The sequence below is a fragment of the Astatotilapia calliptera genome, chromosome 4 (assembly GCF_900246225.1).
Source record: "Astatotilapia calliptera chromosome 4, fAstCal1.2, whole genome shotgun sequence".
Taxonomy (NCBI): domain Eukaryota; kingdom Metazoa; phylum Chordata; class Actinopteri; order Cichliformes; family Cichlidae; genus Astatotilapia; species Astatotilapia calliptera.
This window is the reverse complement of record NC_039305.1, coordinates 15,544,793-15,566,977: the sequence shown is the minus strand read 5'-3', so window position 1 is coordinate 15,566,977 and position 22,185 is coordinate 15,544,793. Positions and strand designations below refer to the sequence as shown.

The window sequence follows — 22,185 nt, the reverse complement described above, 5'->3', positions numbered from 1 at the left end:
GTCGTCTGCTTATGGTCATTCTGGAGACCTTTTCAGACTCTGCTCTAGAAGCATTTAGCTCTACTTGAAGATCAGCAGTGGTCTTCCTTCTGTCACTGGTACTTAAAATCTTGAGGTGCCGGACATCTGCGTCAGTCAGCTTTTGTTTTCTGCCTCTTCCTTGGCGCATTCTGTAAGTACCGGTCCCTGCAACTGACTCCAAAGCGTACTTGACCACACTGTGAGAACATTTTATGTCTTGTCCTATTTGTCTGAAAGACCATCCGGCATCGTGAAGTACTTTAATGCGGACTCTGTCCTTTTCGGTGAGTTCTCGATCTTTGACCATTTTGAGTCTTCAAACCGAATTCATGTTTTTACACCCAGATTTGAACCGCACACTGGACTTAACGACTCAAACTGAATATTCTGTTTAGTAATGCAAGTAAATAACTGTAATTTGGCACCTTCTATTAAATAAAAATGCTTTGATGTTTTTTCTTTGATGAAACAGAAAAACTGAAGGGCATAAATTTGAAAATTCATGGATAACAATAATTATGTTTTAGCATTAAAATATAATTTTAATTATAGAACGTGCACATACTGGTGGATTAACCATTACAGAAACATAAAAAAGGATTTGGGTGATTACTAATACTGTTAATTTAGGTCAGCTGTACATGTAAGACATAAAGAGAAACTATAAGCTTTCACAGCAACAATCATTCATGCTACAGTCCTCGATATCAGAGAGAAAAGGCGGGGGAAATATCTTCATGCACCTGACGAGCTTCTCCTGAATCGGTGACTGCTGGGCTCTTTCCTCGCTCCATCTGCTCCATCTATCGCCGCTCACCCTGTCTCATATCTGCAGACATCACCGCTTCCCTTCACCTGCAAAGGCGCCGGGCCGTGTAACTGGCGGCAAAAACGAACAGCCACGTTATTGTGTTGGACTGAAGTGTCTTGAAGTGTCTTCTTTCTTCACATCGCTGTGTGTGGTCAGCCGGTGTTTTCTGATGGCTGGAACGTGGCAGTGCACACTATCCATTGTTAAGTGTTAATGCAGCCATTGAAGACTCAGTGGATTTCGATGTGAACCTATAAAGATATGAGAACTCTGTTAGGTAGTGCTAAATAAATAAAAAAAAGAGAAGTAGGATAGGATTTTTGACCAACTTAGATATTTGGTGATTTTTTTTTAAATAGGCTTCCCTAACATTTCCAAAATTTGTCTTGAGTAGTTACTTATATACTTGTTTATGCTCTGCCTGACTCTACTCATATCAGCAGGTTCTTGCTCCAAACACCGTGTTGCTGACAGTGAAGTTGCAGAGTGCCCTCTGGTGGACAAACAATGCAAAGTGTGTTTATCCAATCTCTTCTTAGTATTTTCATCTTCATTTATTATTTTGATATCTACTTTTGAACTGCAGTTATATGAAAAATAAAGTTTTCACAGGACTTTATCCCCTTCAGTGAGAAACTAGGTCACCCTTATCGCTTCCACAGGATATAAGTGTGTAAGTAGCAGCTAGGAGCTGACGATCAGCTGCCCTTGATTAACTGATCATCAGCAAGTTTGACCACTGCATGAAAGCACAGCTTAGATTTGCCAAAGACTTCTGAAACAATGTTGTTTGGACAGACGAAACCAAAGTAAAAACCAACCACAGGATATTAGCACAAACACCTCACACCTGCTGTCAAGCAAGGTGGTGGAGGGATGATGATTTGGGCTTGTTTTGCAGCCACAGGACGTGGATGCCTTTAAGTTATTGAGTCGGTTATGAACTCCTCTCTATAAATCTTCTTGAGTCAAATGTGACAGCTGTAGCTTGGTCAAAATTGGGTCACGCAACAGGACCCAAAAAGGGTAGCAAATTAGAAGCAATATTTTTAATCTGGAGACAGATGAAACCTCAAGTCCCCGACCAGGATATCTGTTGCCTGCTTCAGATATATCAGTTACTGGTCAGCCAAGATGTGTGTATCTTGGAAATAATTTAAAATAAATAAAATAAGGAACAAATAAATTTTTTTTTTTACAGTTTCTCAATGTATCGCTAACAAAAGGCAGTTGTTTTGTTTGCATAATATTAACACATTTGGCAGAGTTGCCCAAAAATAATCAACATAATCCATTAAAGCCATTAATAAGCTAACAGATCTTCATTGAAAGTTTAAGGCACTAAAAATGGAAGCCAATAAAATGCTGGTAATAATAAATCGGCACCTCCTTAATTGAGAAAAGTGAGCATTAAAGACAAGATAAAGGGAGAATTTTCCTTGTATTAAGCAGCTTTAGTTTTAAGTACCTGTAACCCTTAAGCTTTAAATGTAGTTAAAATTGATCGTTTATCCGTCCATTAAGGATAAATCTTTTACAACGTGTCGCTCATTCAGGTAAAAGCAAAGGCAGTAATGAATCCAACATGAGGGGCCTTTGCAATCAGCAGCTGTCTCTGTGCCGTTTAGAGGGTTGATGACCGATTACAGCGGCTGAATGATTACCTGTAATCTCACATTAAACATCATAGAGGCGACGAGGTAGACATAGGGGAATCTGATTCGCAGCCGCCATGCGAGATCAAAAAATATCAACAAAGTCCTCGTCAAGCCTTTCGAAAATATTCCGTACGTCCGACCAGCAGAGCCCGAAAACCGGAGCACCAAATATGACAGAACCCGCCATACAGCCCAGTCCGTTGGCTGGTTTCCAGGGTTAGTTTGTCATCTGGTAAGGCGAAGCGATGGCAAAGGTGTCACACTTCATATTTATATCACTCGTCGACACCGAGCCCCATTTTTGTCCTTTTTTTACATCGATTGTGTTGGAAAATCTGCTCCACCCCGATAGCTGTTTACCGGGGACTCATTACGGTGTGACACACGGAAGTAAGAGTCAATAAAGGGCAACTGGAACCCCGAGGCTAAACTCTCAGGTATATGGTTCTTCATTTTTTTTAAAAACAAAAAAACAAATCACAGCTGAAGTACACATAAAGTGTCATAACTTCATATTCATATTTATCCAGACAGTAGGTAAAAAAAATACAAGACAACACACAAATGCTGTAGTTGCAATGGTTTGTTTTACATTAATAGATTAATATACACAAAGTTTAAATATATAAGATTAAAATTGATTGCAAGTGTGGAAATTATATTTTAGGTCTAATTTTTATTTATGTGAAATTAAGTGAAATGGTCGGACAAAATCATTTAGTTTTTAATTATTTGTATTTGTCCAAAGGCAATAGGTATAGTGCTGATGAGGAAGGAAACCTGACTTTGAAAAGAAACGTCCTTCATCTGAAGAATAATAACACATATATTACTAAGTAAAAATTGAAGTAAAACAAGCAAACAAAAGTGACAAGTGCATGTAAGAAACAAGCCAAATAAATAAACAAATGTGCCACAATCTGAAGCAAGGGTTGGCATTTGTATACTGCCTTTTTTTCATTAGTCTAGCACTCAGAGCACTTTCTTGTTGTGGCTCAAAAATGAGAGTTCCACACTAAATTGATCAGGGCCCAGGTTAACAATGTCTGCCTCCATAGATATCGACCAACAGGGTACAAATGGAAATGATCCTACTGCTGACCAAAGACAAAGGAAGAAGACAGACAAGAGGTATTTTTGGAGCCAGTGAGAGAGAAGAAAATGTGGAGGTGAGAATGGGGAGTGTAAAAGTTCCTGCTCTAATAACAAAACTCTTAGTGAATTACAAACAAAAGCAAAAACAAAGAAGCAATTTATGTTTACTGAGAGATCAGTGGGTCTTGTCTACTACATCCAAATACGATTTTGTCATGATAAAAAAAAAGTTGGGGTAATCACGACATAAGAATGATCTTTAGGGTATGGACAGATGTCTGGTATGCTTTGTACCACAGAAAAACATGAAGCTGGAGCAGAGAAACCTTTCAAATCCTCTTTTAAAGCTTAGCCTGAAAGACACAATTGAGGGCAAAAATTCCAAACGCCATAGTCCATAGAAATTGCAGGGATCGTGTAACTGACGTCAGTTCCTCGTTTAGTGTCATTCCATAAATAGTCCCTCCACTTTTTTTGTATTATTTGTTTTCCCACACTAAATTAAACAATAAACTTGAAATCTGTTATATTATAATACATGTCATTCAATCCTCTGAAATTCGGCTACTTCCGGTTGATTTTTAGGACGAAAGTCTGTGTGGGCGTATGGACCAGTGCACCGGATGTGCCATCTACTGGTGGTGTTGTAGACTAATTTTTTTTTTTTTTTTTTTAACTCAGGGGTGGTGGCCGCTGTTTTGCTTCATAGCTTCCAGATCAGCCTACGAAAGCATGGGAATGTAGGAAGGGAAATTCACGAGTAAACTCGCCGTAAACTGCTCGATAAAGTTAGTGTAAGTCCCCCCTAAGTTGTTTCGCGTCCCAGGAGCTCGGTTGTAGCAGCACAGGTCGGCGGAGAAAGACGCTCGTTGGGACTTTTCACCAGCGAGCAATCCCGGACAAAGGAAAAGAGACTCTAGCTAACGTTAGCTGGCTCCCGGGCTAACTTAGCATTCCTCTAGCCGCGTAGCAATGCAGGCCATAAAGTGTGTTGTGGTCGGAGACGGGTAAGTTCACCAAACCCAGCCGGGTATTCGTTTATATTAAACACCTGTTTATTTTTCTTTACCTTTTAAAAATGTAATTGTAGCTAAAAGACTGTCATCCGAGTAGCTGACGTTAAAACCCTTTGCAACAGATTTCCGAGCGGGTAAAGTTAGCTGCTAATCTTTTACTACCTGTTAATTTTGCCGACATGGGTACTCGCATTTGACTATTATATTTTTATCTATTTATTTAGACTATAGTTTTCATACATTAGGGTTGGTGGTATGAGTAAGTATTGGTAATACAGGCTGGCCAGTGTGCAAGTGGTTGACTAATCTTTCACTCTTAGGTGAGTCAGACATCACAGGGCAGGTCGTACATCCACAGCTTAAATTCAAGTTTCGCTATTATTACTTAGGAATTTAGCTTTTGTGTGTGTCTGTGTGTCCATCATCTCGCTGCTGTATTCCAGCAAGTCACTGTTAAAGCTACAAACACAGCGCTTTTTCAGCTTCCCAAAATTTAAGGGCTTCCTCAGCAGCAGGGGATTAACACACAAGCTAAGACAGTGACATTAAGATGTGCTAACAATATGTGGGAGGTAAATGCACTCATAACCGCTTGCTCTGGGTGTGGTAGATACTGCAGCAGCAAGACCCATTCAGAGCCCGTGGCTGTGTTGAATCTCTTTATTTTGCTTTGAGTGTAAGGGGAACTGTGCAGTAGACATGAGGGTAGCATGCTGAAGGGAACCAAGAAAGTTTCATATTTGGCAAATGTGCCTCTACCACTGCTCTCATGTGCTTTATCTTGCAAAAAGAAGAACTTAGAAAATAACACAATTCCGTTTTCCCAGAGTATTACACCAGGGATTTTTTTTGTTGTAAGCAGTGCCGTTTACTGATCTTAACACCATTTGTAGAAATGAAATTGTAATGATTGTTGCTTATGTCAGTATTTGTAAGATCTGAGCCCAGTCACACTTTTTTTTTTTTGCCTTCTCTCAATAAATGCTAATCCAACATCTTCTCTCCTACAGAGCTGTGGGTAAGACCTGTCTGCTCATCAGCTACACCACCAATGCCTTTCCTGGAGAGTACATCCCCACAGTGTGAGTATCTGAGACTGCAGCTCAGTGAGTATTTATTTATTTATGTGAGAATAACAGTCAGTAATTGGTCTCCACCCTCCTTACACAATCAATGCATGAGCAAGCATGGCATCTTGTTTTTTAAATATAGTCTTGCAGAGGAGGTTACAATCACAGCATTTAACTGTAACTACACCAGGAATACATGTTACAGGAAGTCAAGAAGAATCCCTGCACCTAATCTGATCCTAGACCAGCTGTGGAAAGTGTTGATCTTTATCGACCATAACTGTGGCACGAACTGGCTCTGCAGGCAGTTGACAAACAGGCTTTTGGTTCAGCCAGACTTTAAAAATGAGCAGTTGTTTTTAAGAGAGAGCAGAAATTGCAAAAGGGCACGATTAATCAGGGGATAGGTTGATCACCGCGTATTTCTTGTCCTTTTTTTTTTTTTTTTTTTTTTTTTCTTAGTAGTTATATTTCAACAATTTATATTAAGCCTGAAGGGCTTGGCTCATTTGCACTTCATCACTTCTGTCAGGTTCGACAACTACTCCGCCAATGTTATGGTGGATGGGAAGCCGGTGAACCTGGGTCTTTGGGATACAGCAGGACAAGAAGACTACGACAGACTCCGCCCACTTTCCTACCCACAGACGGTACAACAACCACAACAAAAACATAATCAGACAGTGTTGTGCTACAGTTCATGTATTATCCTCCATGCATAAACCAGAGTCTGATTTCTGAGAATGAATGAGGAAGTTAAAAGGAAAAAAAACAAAACAGAAAGAAACGCGCACACCTTTGTGAACACAGGATTCCCCTCCATCCCTTCCAGTATTCTTAACAGGAAGTGATTGTTACAGGCTCTGATTGCTTTGTTTTCCGTGTCTTACCAGGATGTGTTTCTTATCTGCTTTTCGCTTGTGAGTCCTGCCTCGTTTGAAAACGTCCGTGCCAAGGTGAGTAATTGCTGTATGTCAGAACGAGTGAAGGCTGGAAAGGTGTCAGCTTATTTATGTTTCATCCGTCCAGTTTGTGCTCTTGTAGTCTCTAAGTTTGCTTATTTTTTGCCTGTGCTGGACAAGCCACTGTAGATAGAAAATTAATCAGTAAATTTAAATGAAAAAATGAAGGAAAAAATCTGGAAAGTAGAGATGAAATTAAGAGTTTCAGCTTAATAAAACTTTGTTCATTGTGAAACTTTTGTCCTTGCTTGGCATTATACCCTTCAAGGACATAATTGGTTATTTTTAACTCATTTAACTCATTTTGAACTGCTGGGGGGGAAAAAAGACACAATCCCCCATGTCTAGCAGTTATTTCATTTTGACACACTGTATTAACATGGACCCAAAACCACACAACAAACATAAAGTGGAGTAGGAAAAAGTTTGATTTGTTTTGTTATTTTGTTGTGAAACCCACAAACAACACATTTCTAAAACTACAAACATACAAATTTAGCAAACAACAGCGTAACATATCACACACAAAATGCCACACAAATTATTCGTACCGCCCCCAAAAATAGTTCCTGTTCACCACAAGACGGAGGGGCACATCACAGGCATGACACTTGGAGAGTGTATCACTCCTCCTGTTGTTCAGCTGGAGATGGGGCTGAGTGATATTAGGAAAATCTAATGTCACAATATTTTTTTGGCTATATCACAATACATGATGTATGTGACAATACAGTGGAACCCCGACTTACAAAATTAATTCGTTCCTGGGGGTCTTTCGTAAACCGAAAATTTTGGTAAGTCGAAGCACCCATTGCGGGTTTTGAGTGAGGCGATGCTGAACGATAGGCTATAGGCTAATTGCTAACTAGAACAACAATACGTTGTTCAAGTGGAACAGCGAAGCGCAAGTACAGAAGCCAAGGGGTTGTCACATGATTCGGAAGGCATTGTAGGCTCAGCCAATCAGAGCCAGCGGATTTCGTTACTTGGGCGTTTTGCTGTAACACGGACAGACATATTGCCGTTCAGTGCCTTCGTAACTTGAATTTCGTGAAACGGGGTATTCGTAAGTCGGGGTTCCACTGTATGTTTAAATAACCTTCAGAAACAGATGTTATTTTCAACCGTATAATGCCTAAAATTGCACAAGTATGCTCATTCAAATCAACAATTCAATATTTTGTTTTCTTTTAATGCAAAAAAATCTGAATGAATTGAAATGTTTTATTTTAATGTTTTGGGTTTGTTTTTTTTTGGTTTTTTTTTTTTGTAAACATCAGTTGCACAGACTTTTTTCATAAATGACAATATTGCGACAGTAAGTCTTTTTGTCATCAACACTCGGCTTTTACAAACGAAAGATCATAGCTACAAAAAAGCAATAGTTAAGAAAAAATAAAACAATTAAAACTAAATAGGTGCTGTTTTGTGCTCGTAACGTATAGAAATTGTAAAATAAAAAATGTAGTCACCTCAAATTACAGAACAAATAGTGACTATGAAAACGACTGACCAAGAACAGTCACAGGTATCACAGCTGGTTTATTTAACACTTTCTTTGGTGTGTGAAGAGATGCTGACATGCCGAATTTAAAACATTTTTAGTTTTGCAGTGGATGATTTGGAATAAATTCTTGGTCCTGTTACCTTTCATGGCAATAGTTTTACAGCATGTTTTGCAAATAACTGCATTTTGTTCGACATCCTCCTTGTGAAATCCAAACCCTCGCTCGTCTGAAACTTCTGCTGTCACCATATTGTTCCCTATCTGGTAGTATATGAAGTGCAGTGTGCCTGGTAGAAATGTTTCCTGTTGGAAGAGGGGGAATTAATGATGCATTCACAGCATGTGGGAGAATAAAAACTGACACTGAATTACATGCAGACAGCTTAATTTTGCCACGGCAATCTATACTCGATGGTTACGATAAAGCAATTTTAACCATTGTATGAGGAAAAACTTTCGATAAGTCCACCCCTTAGTGGAGTTAGCGTTTACATTGCAATCTGCCTTTGGTGGCTTTTTAGCTAGCATCTGTGACATTTAGCAGTTGTTTCTGATGCACAAAACAAGAAAAGGGTGTAGACTACACAGCAACTTTCAACTCCAAATGGAAATATTTCACAAACAGCTCAAATTTGCCCGCTTCTTAGTGCCACGTGTTGTCATATATATATATATATATATATATATATATATATATATATATATATATAAAAATAAATAAAATCCTGTTTTACCATTTCTTCTTGGATCAAATGTGCCGACAGCGTTCAGGAAAAACATGCCTTACATTATTTCATTATAAGTTTGCTTTTACTCAGTCTGTCAACAGAATTTAAAAACTGCTATATAGTTTCAAGTCCACACTTTGGAAAGGCTCAGTGAGGCTGGATCTTGTTGCTATGTTGCTTGTTGCTACCCCCCCCCCCAACAAGGGTGTAGCAGTTCTTCAAAATCACAGCTGGGGCACTACCTCATGTTTTTTCCTTTGGATGAGCTGAATAACAAAAAACATTGAAAATTTTTGTTTTTTTTTAATGATTCATTTCATATTTAGATGTTAATAATCACTGTATGTGGTGATGATTGTGCACTTTTGTTCAGATTGGCCCATTCAGTTGAGGAGGAGAAAACAGTTATTTTGCTCTGTTTCCTGTTTACCTTTTACCCAGGTTATCTTTAAATTGTTCAGCCTTTACCAGATTAGCGTGCCTTGGTTATTGGTTATTGGCATTACCCGCTTTGTGTGTGTTTCGCAGTACGGGAAGGTGGAACGCGGTGCAATGTTCTCGGTTTCAGAAGTACATCCCTATTATTCATGTGAGACACACAAGGAAAGTTTGCTACAGTTTGTCTACATCAGCTTAAAGTTAACACAGATAAACTAGAATCATTTCCTTTTGTGAGCAAATTAAACTAAATCAGTTTATTTTCTGAGAAGACCTTGATCTGAGCTTGAGCTTACCATTTAGGGTAATGTGCAAGAACTTTGTGAATATGAAGCTTTTTTTTTTCCTTTTCTTTTTTTAAAATTTTTGATGAAGTCAGTGCAATGGTATGTATGTCAACTAAGCATAGCTGTCAATTAGAGCAGGGCGATATGACCAAAAATATTTATCACAATATACATTTGAAAATTTACGATAACGATATAACTGATGGTATAATTGACACTAGACAAAAGACTTTACAACTCCTCAACTTTATTAGTGCAAAAAAAAAAAGAAAGTCAATGTATTTTCACTTAAACAAGCAGCTTTTTTAAGTGCATTAAAGTTATATAAAAAAAATTAACCGTGCAAATGCAATTCCTTGCTGACAGTTAAACCAAAATTTCCAGTGGAAATTGGCCGACACATCCTCAGGATAATCATGTATAATATCCACAAAACTTAAAAAGAGGTTATACACACACAATACGGTAATATTATGTTGAAGCACAGTTCGTATCACTCCGCGAGGCTCCTGCCTACGATAGCCGTAATGCTCCGACAATCCATCAAGCGGTGCGGGTTCGTAGCTTAGCAAAGTCGTACTGAAACATTTGACAGATTTTCGAGCGCCGTGTACCACATAAAATCGTTTCGAGGTCAGTAAACGCAACCAGAATTCATACATAAGGCACACGGGATTATAAGGGGACCTGTTGATTTTCAGAAAAATCGAAGGATTGATTTTAAGTGTGCCGTATTTTCCAAACAACACGGAAATAACGACGGCCCGCTAGCATGCGCTACCAAAAATAGAGCTTTGTTGTGTATCTGACGGACGAAAACCAAACCAGTTCCACACCACTGAAGTTGCAGCATTTTTACAAACCAATTCTGGTTCATCCGTTTCATTTAACGATCCACTTTCGCTCTTCTCATTCTGCGTCGCTGCCATGTGCGTATGTAAACAAAGGCACTGCGCAAGCGCGTTTTATCCATATTCATCGCGATATTTAATTTTCCTATCGTTGCCCAACATTACACTGGTATTACCGTGAACGGTATGATATAGCCCAGCCCTACTGTCAATATGTTGTGCTGTTTGTCCATCTTTAGGGTCTGTTTTTCAGCAGTGTGTTTATTGTGAGACGAAGGAGCAGATTGACGTTAATCTGTTGATTTTGATTAAAATTATTTATAAATGTTATCAGTTAACCTTTACCTTTTGAGAATTTGCTCCTTGCATTAAACCACTGTATGAAAGTCAACGATCTTTGTGCTCCTTGCTGGTCTAAAAATAGTTAACGGACCAATAACATGGAGGCTGGACTACAGATACATTTGCTCAACATTGTGGATATTTTTACACAAACAAGCTGAAGCAGTGTGACAAACCTCACTATATATGCCATGAGTCATATGATTACTTTAGTGCAAAGGGAATGATAAACCACAGGAAATTACTATCTGACTCTGCAGTTCCCCTCAGCTTCACACAGCAACATTGTGTTGCTTTTCTTGCCCACAGCTTTACTGTCTTGGTTCACTTTCACTTCTCTTGCAGTATATGGTAAATGTGGATGCTGTGGGTAGCTGTAAACCCACTTTACACTGCCCGCTCCACACTAAACAACATAGACACGCTGGTTGCAACAAGCTGATGAAAATATCTGAGTATTTATGAGCTGAAGAGACAGTTTTTCAGGAGTTGGTGAAAAAAGAAAATGATACACTTAAATTAAAGAATTGGAAATAAGCATAAGTCCACATAATGAATGTACTGCTGGTGATTTTACAACCTATTTATCTCTAGGCTTGTCATGGGATTAGGCCTTACTCTAAACACATTTATCAACTTGTCACCCGTTTTACCATCTTAAGTTCGCACCAGGTCCACACTAGCCGGTTTCCATTGGGAAGGGGTCTAAGCGACCAACACATTTGCTTTAATCCAAAGTCATTTTAGCTTAGCAATGCTAACCTACTGCTTTGTCCAGAGTTTTCAGAGTGGACGGGAGCAAAGTAAACGGTTTAGAAAGCAAACATTAAGCCTCATTTGTGCTGATAAGAAGCAAGCCTTGGCTGTTTCACTCTTCCTCTTGGTGACACACAGCTTGACAGTTGTGTTAATTCTGCCTTCCCCCTTAAATTGCACCTTTGTTTTTTTGTGGTAATATGTATTTGTTTATTCAAGATGTCATAAAGTCACTCTGAGTATTCTGTCATTATCTGTAGAGTGGGCTGAGTTTAACGTCTGGACACAGGCGCAGTGACAGGGCTTAAAGTTAACTATTCAAACTCACATCATCTACAGACAGTTGGGAATCACCACTTATGCCAACGTATGTGCCTTTTAAGTGTGGGAGGAAACCCTCGTAGGCATGATGAGACCATGCAGATGCCACACAGAAAGGCCCTATATGAGTTTGGATGAGCAGAGAAAACTTTCACTTGATTAAAAATGGTAATAAGTCGGAGCTCTGATAACATAAAGTGTTAAAGATGACACTGACTGATCTGAATATTTACACCACTAACTTGTAACTCCTGTGTCTGTGCAGTGGTATCCTGAGGTGAGACACCATTGTCCCAACACTCCAATAATCCTCGTGGGCACCAAACTGGATCTGAGAGATGACAAGGATACCATGGAGAAGCTTAAGGAGAAGAAACTCTCTCCCATTACCTATCCCCAAGGACTGGCCATGGCCAAAGAGATTGGTAATGGCTTCAGTTGTCACTGATCCTTTTCTTGTAAATGGTCATGGAAGACCGATTCAAATAATAAACCAATGCCTTTCTGTTTCCTGTCTTCAGGCTCTGTAAAGTACCTGGAGTGTTCAGCCCTGACTCAGCGTGGCCTTAAAACTGTGTTCGATGAGGCCATCCGGGCCGTCCTGTGCCCTCCACCTATGAAAAAGAAGGGGAAGAAGTGCTCTCTCCTCTAAGACTTCCTTCACTGGAACAGTTACAGGGGAGCATGACCGCTAGTGGTGAGGGTGGCTAACGACACAGGAGAAACACACCAGTATACACACACACACACACAGACACACAAAAACAATGTATTTCAGATTCTGTCCTTCTATATGTGTAGCTGCAACAGTTATACCAACCGTTTCCATGAAAACTCCAACATAGGGTCAGGTTTAGGGTAAAAGAGTGTGGACTATTTTAGACCCTAGTTATTTCCTAACAATGTATACTGTATAGACGAGACTGAATTTCTTGAGGCCTTCTAAAACGGATTGGATGTTTTGTAGAACGGACCGTGGAATGTCTTCAACTTTTTCTTCCACTGGTTGTCCAGTTTTTTGGTTTGTTTTTTGTTTACAGTCCTGGTAGTTTGTTTGAAGTGGAAGAAATTTTGCCAAATACACTCTGCACACATGCTGTATTTTAGCCGAAAAGAAATCCTTTGTTCTGTCGTCTCAAACCTTTAAAACACAGCTGACAGTCTGCTGCTGTTTCCCTGCTGTTCATATCAACCATTTAAAAGTCAAAAACTTCACTTTCTCTTTATGAAGGCAGTCGTCACTCCTTGCTATCAACAAACACCTTGAAGTAACAATCTGTGAAATTTAATTGCCTCCATTTTTTTATGTACCATAACCTTTTTGCCAGTAATTAAATTTTGGCCCTAACATGATTCATGTTAATTCATTCTTATGGATCGAATGAAGCCTGAAGCACAGAGAAAAAATTGAGTCTGGGGGAAAAGGTCTGCTGACACCAACAGTGCTACGAATCCCTGAAAAATCTCCAGTATTTTGTGCATTTGGCTCCAATTGGACCCGTTGTGTTTGTGGTATCTTTTTTTCTTTCCTCTTTGCAATATTCCCCCTAGAAGTGTCTCGACTGTATGGCTGCCCAGGAGTGCGAAGCTGAAAACTTGATTTTTGTATTTGGAAGAGAAATATTCAGGTGTTTTGGTGATGGGGAACAAGAGAGCCTTTAATGCTCTGTGGGCATTTATCCGAAACCTTTTTGTGGAGCACATTTGATTTATATGTTATTTTTATTTTTAGCATCACTACTGGCTAAGCAATGTCACTAAAAGAGCATTTATGCCTGCTAATAACAGTAACAAAGCTACTGTCGGTTATGGTGTAGTATACAGTGTACTCATCTTTTTGTTATAATCATGTGATTTGACTATTTTGTATCTTTCTTCACAGAAGTTAGACTCACTCACTGTATTGTTAAACTAACACTATGAATATCTTTTGTTTATTACCTCTGCAGTTAATGCTACTTTAATCTCCCCACAATCCTAGCTTTTTGTAATTAATGCTGATAGCATGTACATGTATCATATACTGAAAACTAAGATTAGAATTTGCTACAGTTATATTTTTTGCCTATTTACAAAATGTATTTGAACTACTAGATCAGGGGTTAAGTACATGTTGCTCATCGGTATTGTATTCAGACTCCAAGCTGTGCTTTAATTCAAGCCAATGTTGTGACTCTTTAGTTTTATGGACAAAAGCTATTGTCACTTTTTGAAAAAGCCAATAAATTCCTGTAAAACAGACTCTGCTCTGCTCGTTTTCCTTTGATCTGAAACAAAAGGGATCCAAGTGCAGTTTACTCAATGGAAGATTATTGCCATACTCAACTGGCAAAATACTTCAGTTAAAACAGCCCAACAGTCCAGCATGTTTAATGTTATATTAAAAAAAAGTTCTTTAGGGTTTCTATTGGTCTTTAAATATTTGCCTTTGGATATTTGCTTATTTTCATTCCAGTCCTTTCACCAGACCATTTTTACAGGACATTTTAGTAGATACTGGGATACTTGAGATTTTTAAATCTCAATTAAAATGTTGATGTGGTGTCTTTTAATGGATTAAATTACTTTTAATGCCTGGCCAGGGCACTTTGTTGACTGCCTGTCTAGAAATTACAATAGTCGCAAACAGAGTCACCATTCGTGAAGGTTTGATTGTATTACGGTAGATTGCTTTAGTTTTAGGTAGCTGTACGTATTAAGCTGTTAGTTCCTTTAAACTGAGTTAAAATTCATCTTGTTTCTAACAGATAACAACAAATCTTTTAATATAAATAAATAAATATGAATGCAAGTAAATAAAGAAATAACTAATTAATGTTGTAGTTACTGTGTTGTATTTTAGATCTTTCATTTGAAAAAGTTTCCCATTGGGAAAGTTTAGTTTTTAATTATTTGTGTTTATTAAATGATAAAAGATATTTAAAAAATTTATATAAAGTTGTAAATGTAGAGTACAGATGAGCAAAGCCAGAAAACCCTATTAATAGACCTCCTGTATCAAAAGAATAATGACCAAAAATTACTTGGTTAAAACCAGGCAACAAGCAAACTGGCAAGGGATGCATGAGAAGGAAGCTCTGACTAGAGTAAACAAATACAAGACGCAAACATCAGGTCATAAAGTAAGAAATTAGCTATTTTGAACATTAATAAAACCTTCACAGTCATACCGATTAAATTCAGCAACAACTGATGTAATTACTTTGCTTGGATGAGCCTGAATCTTTTGATTATTTGACAAAAATGCCACCCATTAAGTTTATGTTGCGTGTGTAAAAACTCACATGGATTCAAACCGATTAAACCACAATATTGTTTTACTGCATCAATAAACGTATTCGAATTTTAGAGTAAATTACCAAGAAAAAGCCCGAGAGATCTTTCAAATCCTATTTTGCCTGACGCGAAAGTCCAAAGAAATGAATAGGAATGCACAAATTACGTCATTTCCTCATTCAGCGTGTTATTTCTTTTAAAGAACCAAGATAAACATGTATTACATTATAATACATTGTTTCAGCTGCATATATGGTTTGTTTTTAGGATGTTTCACATGCCCAGAGTTTGTCTGGGCGTCTGGCACCGGATGCACCATCTGCTGGTGGTGCAGGCTAACTTCATTTTTATTTTGTTTTATTTTTTTTATTTTCCCTTAGGAGTGGTGACAGCTGTTTTGCTTCATAGCTTCCAGAACAACCCACGAAGGCGTGGGAATGTAGGGAGGGATCTTCTGAATAACATCGGGTTAAACTGCTAAATAAAGTGATCCAGTTAAAGTTAAGAAATTATCCCGAATCGCGAGTCGGAATTTTAATCTGGAATTCTCCTTCAAGTCGGACTCCCCACTCGGAAAGTCGGAAAAGCAAAAAATTTGAACTGGTTTGGAGGGTTGGGTTGACAGAGGGAGATACAGAAGAGGTGCAGAGCGACGGCGACCCCTAAAGGGAAAGAAGAAAAAGAAAGTCGGACGCTTCCCAACAATCCCGGCTTCAGAATCCACACCAGTGTTTTTAAGTGTTTTTGTTTTGTTCTTTTGTCGTCTAAGAAGTTGCCGTGAAGTTCGGTATATACGAGTACCGATTGATCCAGATACTCTGAGAAAGAACAGCACGAAGTCTTTATCCTGCAACTTTTAAATTGTTTTTTCATTTTATTTGTGGAAGTAACAGGTTCTGTTACATAAATACAATAAATTATACATACGCAATAAATAAATAAATACGCAATAAATTATAAAGCGATTTTAATGCTTTTTTTTTTAACTACTATTTTTTCAGCGATGCGTTTGGAAATTATTTTATCTTTTTCTTTCTCTGCTCTATTTTGAATTAAAAAGTGTTTTTAAAAGCCTGCGGGTAATTGCATTCTTTTTAATTGCGTTTCAGAGCTTCTCATAGTTTTTGGAATTGGGGTTGTATTTGATGATATTGATAAAAACCCAATCAAAACAATAATTCCTGCAGTTCCTTACATTGTGACACAAAGCTTTCACTCTATTCCCATGAAAGCTGACACTAACTCTAACCAGCACAGGTAACTATAGTTAAGATATATCTTCTCATACTGTATAACTTTTCATTTAATCAAATGTTTTTATTTAAAGTAATCTAAAATGAAAAATCATGGAGATTCTGGGGAAAAGTAAAAAGTCCAGTGAGGACGTCAAAAAAAATGCAAAATTATGAATGTGGAAAGGTAATTTTTTGCAGAATTGGTCCAGTGCATCATCATCATCATTATTATTATTATTCTTGTAGGTATCTGTTGAAATTATTCTTTTATAAAGAAAACTACTGTAATTACAGTTCACAACTGGTAGTATTACACATATTACTATGTAATTTGAGTGGACTTTTCCTGTTTTTAGTTATTTATTTTATCAAGCCATATACAGTTCTCTGAGGTGCCATTAACTGGAATAGTGGATTTGTTCAATCATCTCTAAAAGTAATAAATTTGAGAGTATTATACATATGATAATGTAATATGAGTGAACTTTGCTTTTTTAAATTTTTTTATTTTTTCTAAAACTGTACAGATATGAGGTAAGACTCGCCACATGTAGAGTCATGGTAAACCAATGACTGTACAGTACTCTAGAGTCATTGAGGTAAACCTGAATAGCAGTCCAGTGAAACTAATACATCACCAGAACTATTCAATTCAATTCCATATATATAGATCCAATCCACACCAACTGTTGTCTCAACGTGTAAGACCCTAGAATATAAATTACAAATGTTTAATTAGAATTATTGATTATGGAAAATTATATAACATTATAACAAATTATATGCAACACTACAATGTTTCTAAATGTGCAATATTATGGAAGCAATACAATAATACTGTATATAAATTGATTAGATGGAGTATTTACGGACTTTTATTTTTGTGTTGTTTTATTTTAGTTATATGACACTTAACTGTGAGCTGGGAGACGTGAATGAAAATTTACTGAAATATTTCTTCAATGTCGCAATATTAAATATCCTGTTAAAACAGCTTTATAATTTGTCATGTATGTCTAATACGTTATTATAATAACTTGTATTACTTATTAATCACAAGGTAAAGGTTTATTTTTGCAAATAAAATGAAAACTGATTCAAAGCTACAGGATAAAGACGTTTTTCATTGGGTTTCTGGATTTCTGGACGGCACCAGTACCGTAATATTAAGAATAGAGGAGCAGGAAAATTCAAGGTGCGTCTGGCTTGACCTCGACTTGATGAGTGCTGATCGCTCCGACCATCCGGTTAAAAGGAAAGCAGCATGATGAGCATCGATCTGGGATTAGCTGGCTCTCGGGCTACCGTTAAATGCGTTGTCGTACGTTTATTTAATCGGTATTAGTTCATGTTTTAAACCAGATTTTTACCTTTAAATATAACATTAGCTAAAGGTTTGGTGTTTTCATGATATCATAATTTCAAACTTGATAGGGGGGAGGCTACAATTTTGGATGCTATATCTTTTATTTATTTTATTTTATTTTTATTTTTTGGAACAAAAAAATAATAAATATGCTAAACAATTTCTGATCCACCATTTTTATTTTCAGCATCCCAGCCTCTGATTTTTAGCACTGCATCTCCAAACAGTGTACTCAAACGTTAAATCCACAAACTGACTTTCACTTTCAAAAGTGCTTCACTCAGTACTGAAAGGGAAAGCGATAGACGACAGTGCTGGGAACACCTGATCCCGTTCCATCTCAGCTTTCATGAAGCCACTAAGCAGCGCTGTTTCAGGGGGAAAACTACAGTTTAACTTAATAAAGGAGGAGAAGCATCAGCAGAAAAATAATCAAAGCAGGAAGTTTTCTTGAGAATATAGAGGAATATTTATTTATTTATTAGTTTTTAAATCGACAGCATTTTATGCTGTTGTGGTTTTTACATTATTTTCTAGGTTGTCTCATGTAGTAACACTTTGTAGACACAAACACAGCAACGTGTAGTACTATGTCTGATGGATTCCTTTGTTTTGGTGATGGTGTTTTCAGAATGGAAAATTCTATTATGACACATTGTATGTTAGATTAAGATATTTTTAAATGTACAATATTATGTAGAATACTATGAAAGCAATTTCGCACTACTTTTTGCTGGTATATCACATAAAATCCCTTTCATTTTGTCATTGTAACATGGCAAATTGTGGAAAAGTTCAGGGTGTACAAATACTGTTTCAAGGCATTGCACATTCCAAATGATTAGATCGATCAGGGATTTAGAAAAGTAACACAACTGGTACTGACCTGACCCCAGCCATGCAAAAGGTGCAGTCTCCTCAGTTCATACCTATGATTGTTGTTTTTTTTTCCTTTCCCCAATAAATGCTAATCCAGCCTCTTCTCCCTTACAGAGGAGTGGGTAAGACCTGTCTGCTCACCAGCTACACCACCAATGCCTTTCCGGGAGAGGAAATCCCCTCGGTGTGAGTATCCAAAAGTGCAGTGCAGTGAACATTTATTTATTTATGCAAAAATAGCAGTCAGTAATCAATCATCCTCTTCACTTCATGATCAAGCTGGGATCATGTTGCAGAATCATATAATGTGAGAGCTTGGCTTGTGGAAGAGGCAACAATCACAGCAGTTCACTCTAACTATCCATCCATCCATCCATCCATCCATCCATCCATCCATCCATCCACTTCTGTTTATCCTTATCAGGGCTGGAGCCAATCCCAGCTGTCATAGGTCAAGAGGTGGGGTACATCCTGGACAGGTCGAGAGTGTAACTAGCCAAGAAAAATATGTGTTACAGAAAGTTATGAGGAAACTCCACCTAATCTGATTCTGTTCCAGCTGTGGAAAGTGCATCCTCATTACTGTAACTGTGGGATTATACACAGGCTTTTGGTTCAGTTAGATTTAAAAAATGAGTGAATATTTCTTTAGAGAGAGCAGAAGCCGCTAAAGGGCAAAATAAATAAGAGGAAAGGTTGATTTCCATTTAGGTTCTGTGTCTCTTTTGTTTTTTAAATTTTAGTAGAGGTAATGTTTTAACAGTTTATATTAAACTAAGTTTAGCTCATTCACACTTCATCACTTCTGTCAGGTTCGACCACTACTCTTCCAATGTTATGGTGGATGGGAACCCAGTGACCCTGGCTCTCTGGGATACGGCAGGACAAGCAGACTATGACAAACTTCGCCCACTTTCTTACTCACAGACGGTACAAAAAAAAGATCACATACAAAAAAAAGATCACAATGCTGTGTTAAAGTTCACTTACAGTAAAACTGGCCTGTATTTATATAGCGCTTTACTAGTCCCTAAGGACCCCAAAGCGCTTTACATATCCAGTCATCCACCTATTCACACACACATTCACACACTGGTGATGCCAAGCTACATTGTAGCCACAGCCACCCTGACAGAGGCGAGGCTGCCAGACACTGGCGCCACCGGGCCCTCTGACCACCACCAGTAGGCAACAGGTGAAGTGTCTTGCCCAAGGACACAACGACCGAGACTGTCCAAGCCGGGGCTCGAACCGTACTTGAGCCTTGCCTCATTTCTTTAGAGAAATGTTTCTTTTTTTGTAGTTTGGCTATATCTTAAGCCATTTAACACTGACTCGTGAATCATTCAGGAATAAAAAAGGCACCTAACTCAAGGGATGATCCATCGGCCATTCACCAATGCCTCATCAGAAATTACCTCAGTTAAAGGGCGATTGTCAAGAAACCTTTCCTGACAGAACATTATTAAAGCAGTGTGGGATCCCCTTGATGGGGAATATAAGAAAAGACAGCCAGTATCCAAAGACGTATGCTGTACAGTCATTCCACTTTGGAAAATAACAGTTCCAAGAAATACTAAAAGCCCCAAATTACCATGACAGTCATGTTCATAATCAGAGTATGTAAACTCCACAAGTGTATGCATGCACATTTAAATAAATTGCTGCACCAATTTTTTTGCAAAATACAAAGAGATTAGGTTCTGACTGCTTTGTTTCTTTGTCTTACCAGGACATTTTTCTTATCTGCTTTTCGCTTGTGTGTTGTACCTCGTATGAAAACGTCCGTCATAAGGTGAGCAGTGGCTGTATTATGGAAAGATTTTTTTATGGGGTTAGCTTGTTTAGGTTTTACTAGTCCAGCTCTCAGTGTCAGTACCATGATGTTTACTCATTTTATGCCTGTTCTGTAGATGGAAACCTGATAAATAATAGAAAAATACAGTAATATTGCCTGAAGGATCCTGACATGTTAAAGAGTGGAAATTTTGGAAATGTCACATAATGGGTGAAGCGTCTGCAGATATGGACACTGTACTTGTCTGTTGTAGTGAAGAGAGCTGAGCATGAAAGCAAAGCTGCTGATTTACTATTCTGTGTCCCTGCCATCACCTATCGTCACAAGCTTGCGTAGTGACTGAAAGAATGAGATTTCAGATTTTAGCAGCAGAAATGAGCTTTCTTTGAAGGCTAGCCTCACCCTTAGAGATAGTGTGCAGAGTTTAGTCGTTTGGGAGTGACTCAGAGTAAAGCTGCCACTCCTCTACATCAAAAGGAGTCAACTGAGGTAGTTAAGGCAACCTGACTAAGATGCCTCCAGGGTGCCTCGTGGACAAAGTCTTCCAGGGATGTACTTCCTTGGAGTAGATCCAGGACACACTGAAGAGATTGCATTTCTTGGCCGGCTTGAAAATGCCTAGGTGTTCCCCACAGATAAGCCTGAGGAGGTAGCTTTGGGGTGGGAGGTCTGGACAAGTGACAGAAAATATATGGAAGGAACTTTATCTAACTTGGAGGCAACCATTCAAATCCACACCAAGAGTCTACAGGGAGTGCAGAATTATTAGGCAAGTTGTATTTTTGAGGAATAATTTTATTATTGAACAACAACCATGTTCTCAATGAACCCAAAAAACTCATTAATATCAAAGCTGAATGTTTTGGAAGTAGTTTTTAGTTTGTTTTTAGTTTTAGCTATTTTAGGGGGATATCTGTGTATGCAGGTGACTATTACTGTGCATAATTATTAGGCAACTTAACAAAAAACAAATATATACCCATTTCAATTATTTATTTTTACCAGTGAAACCAATATAACATCTCCACATTCACAAATATACGTTTCTGACATTCAAAAACAAAACAAAAACAAATCAGCGACCAATATAGCCACCTTTCTTTGCAAGGACACTCAAAAGCCTGCCATCCATGGATTCTGTCAGTGTTTTGATCTGTTCACCATCAACATTGCGTGCAGCAGCAACCACAGCCTCCCAGACACTGTTCAGAGAGGTGTACTGTTGTCCCTCCTTGTAAATCTCACATTTGATGATGGACCACAGGTTCTCAATGGGGTTCAGATCAGGTGAACAAGGAGGCCATGTCATTAGTTTTTCTTCTTTTATACCCTTTCTTGCCAGCCACGCTGTGGAGTACTTGGACACGTGTGATGGAGCATTGTCCTGCATGAAAATCATGTTTTTCTTGAAGGATGCAGACTTCTTCCTGTACCACTGCTTGAAGAAGGTGTCTTCCAGAAACTGGCAGTAGGACTGGGAGTTGAGCTTGACTCCATCCTCAACCCGAAAAGGCCCCACAAGCTCATCTTTGATGATACCAGCCCAAACCAGTACTCCACCTCCACCTTGCTGGCGTCTGACTCGGACTGGAGCTCTCTGCCCTTTACCAATCCAGCCACGGGCCCATCCATCTGGCCCATCAAGACTCACTCTCATTTCATCAGTCCATAAAACCTTAGAAAAACCAGTCTTGAGATATTTCTTGGCCCAGTCTTGACGTTTCAGCTTGTGTGTCTTGTTCAGTGGTGGTCGTCTTTCAGCCTTTCT

General features: G+C 38.4%; 2 protein-coding genes across 2 annotated transcripts; one reads left to right on the top strand and one right to left on the bottom strand.

Annotated features, from left to right (window-relative positions):
• Nucleotides 1-537: 537 nt before the first annotated feature.
• On the bottom strand, nucleotides 538-2,709 carry smim10l3 (small integral membrane protein 10 like 3; the record flags this gene model as incomplete). Its single annotated transcript, XM_026166293.1, has 2 exons — nucleotides 538-1,083; nucleotides 2,497-2,709. Coding segments are annotated over 2 exons (234 nt in total), but the record flags the coding sequence as incomplete, so codon positions are not given.
• Nucleotides 2,710-4,244: 1,535 nt separating this feature from the next.
• LOC113020810 (ras-related C3 botulinum toxin substrate 1-like) lies at nucleotides 4,245-14,104 on the top strand. The gene is made up of 6 exons (XM_026165043.1): nucleotides 4,245-4,592; nucleotides 5,612-5,683; nucleotides 6,204-6,321; nucleotides 6,565-6,627; nucleotides 12,129-12,288; nucleotides 12,385-14,104. Exons 1-6 carry the CDS (start codon nucleotides 4,558-4,560, stop codon nucleotides 12,513-12,515), a joined length of 579 nt encoding a protein of 192 aa, XP_026020828.1. The 5' UTR covers nucleotides 4,245-4,557; the 3' UTR covers nucleotides 12,516-14,104.
• Nucleotides 14,105-22,185: the final 8,081 nt, after the last annotated feature.

Coding starts and splice junctions, on each gene's coding strand:
- LOC113020810 (XM_026165043.1), top strand. CDS start 4,558: ATGCAGGCCATAAAGTGTGTTGTGGTCGGAGACGG. Junction 6,322..6,564: donor CACTTTCCTACCCACAGACG/GTACAACAACCA, acceptor GTGTCTTACCAG/GATGTGTTTCTTATCTGCTT. Junction 12,289..12,384: donor GGCCATGGCCAAAGAGATTG/GTAATGGCTTCA, acceptor TCCTGTCTTCAG/GCTCTGTAAAGTACCTGGAG.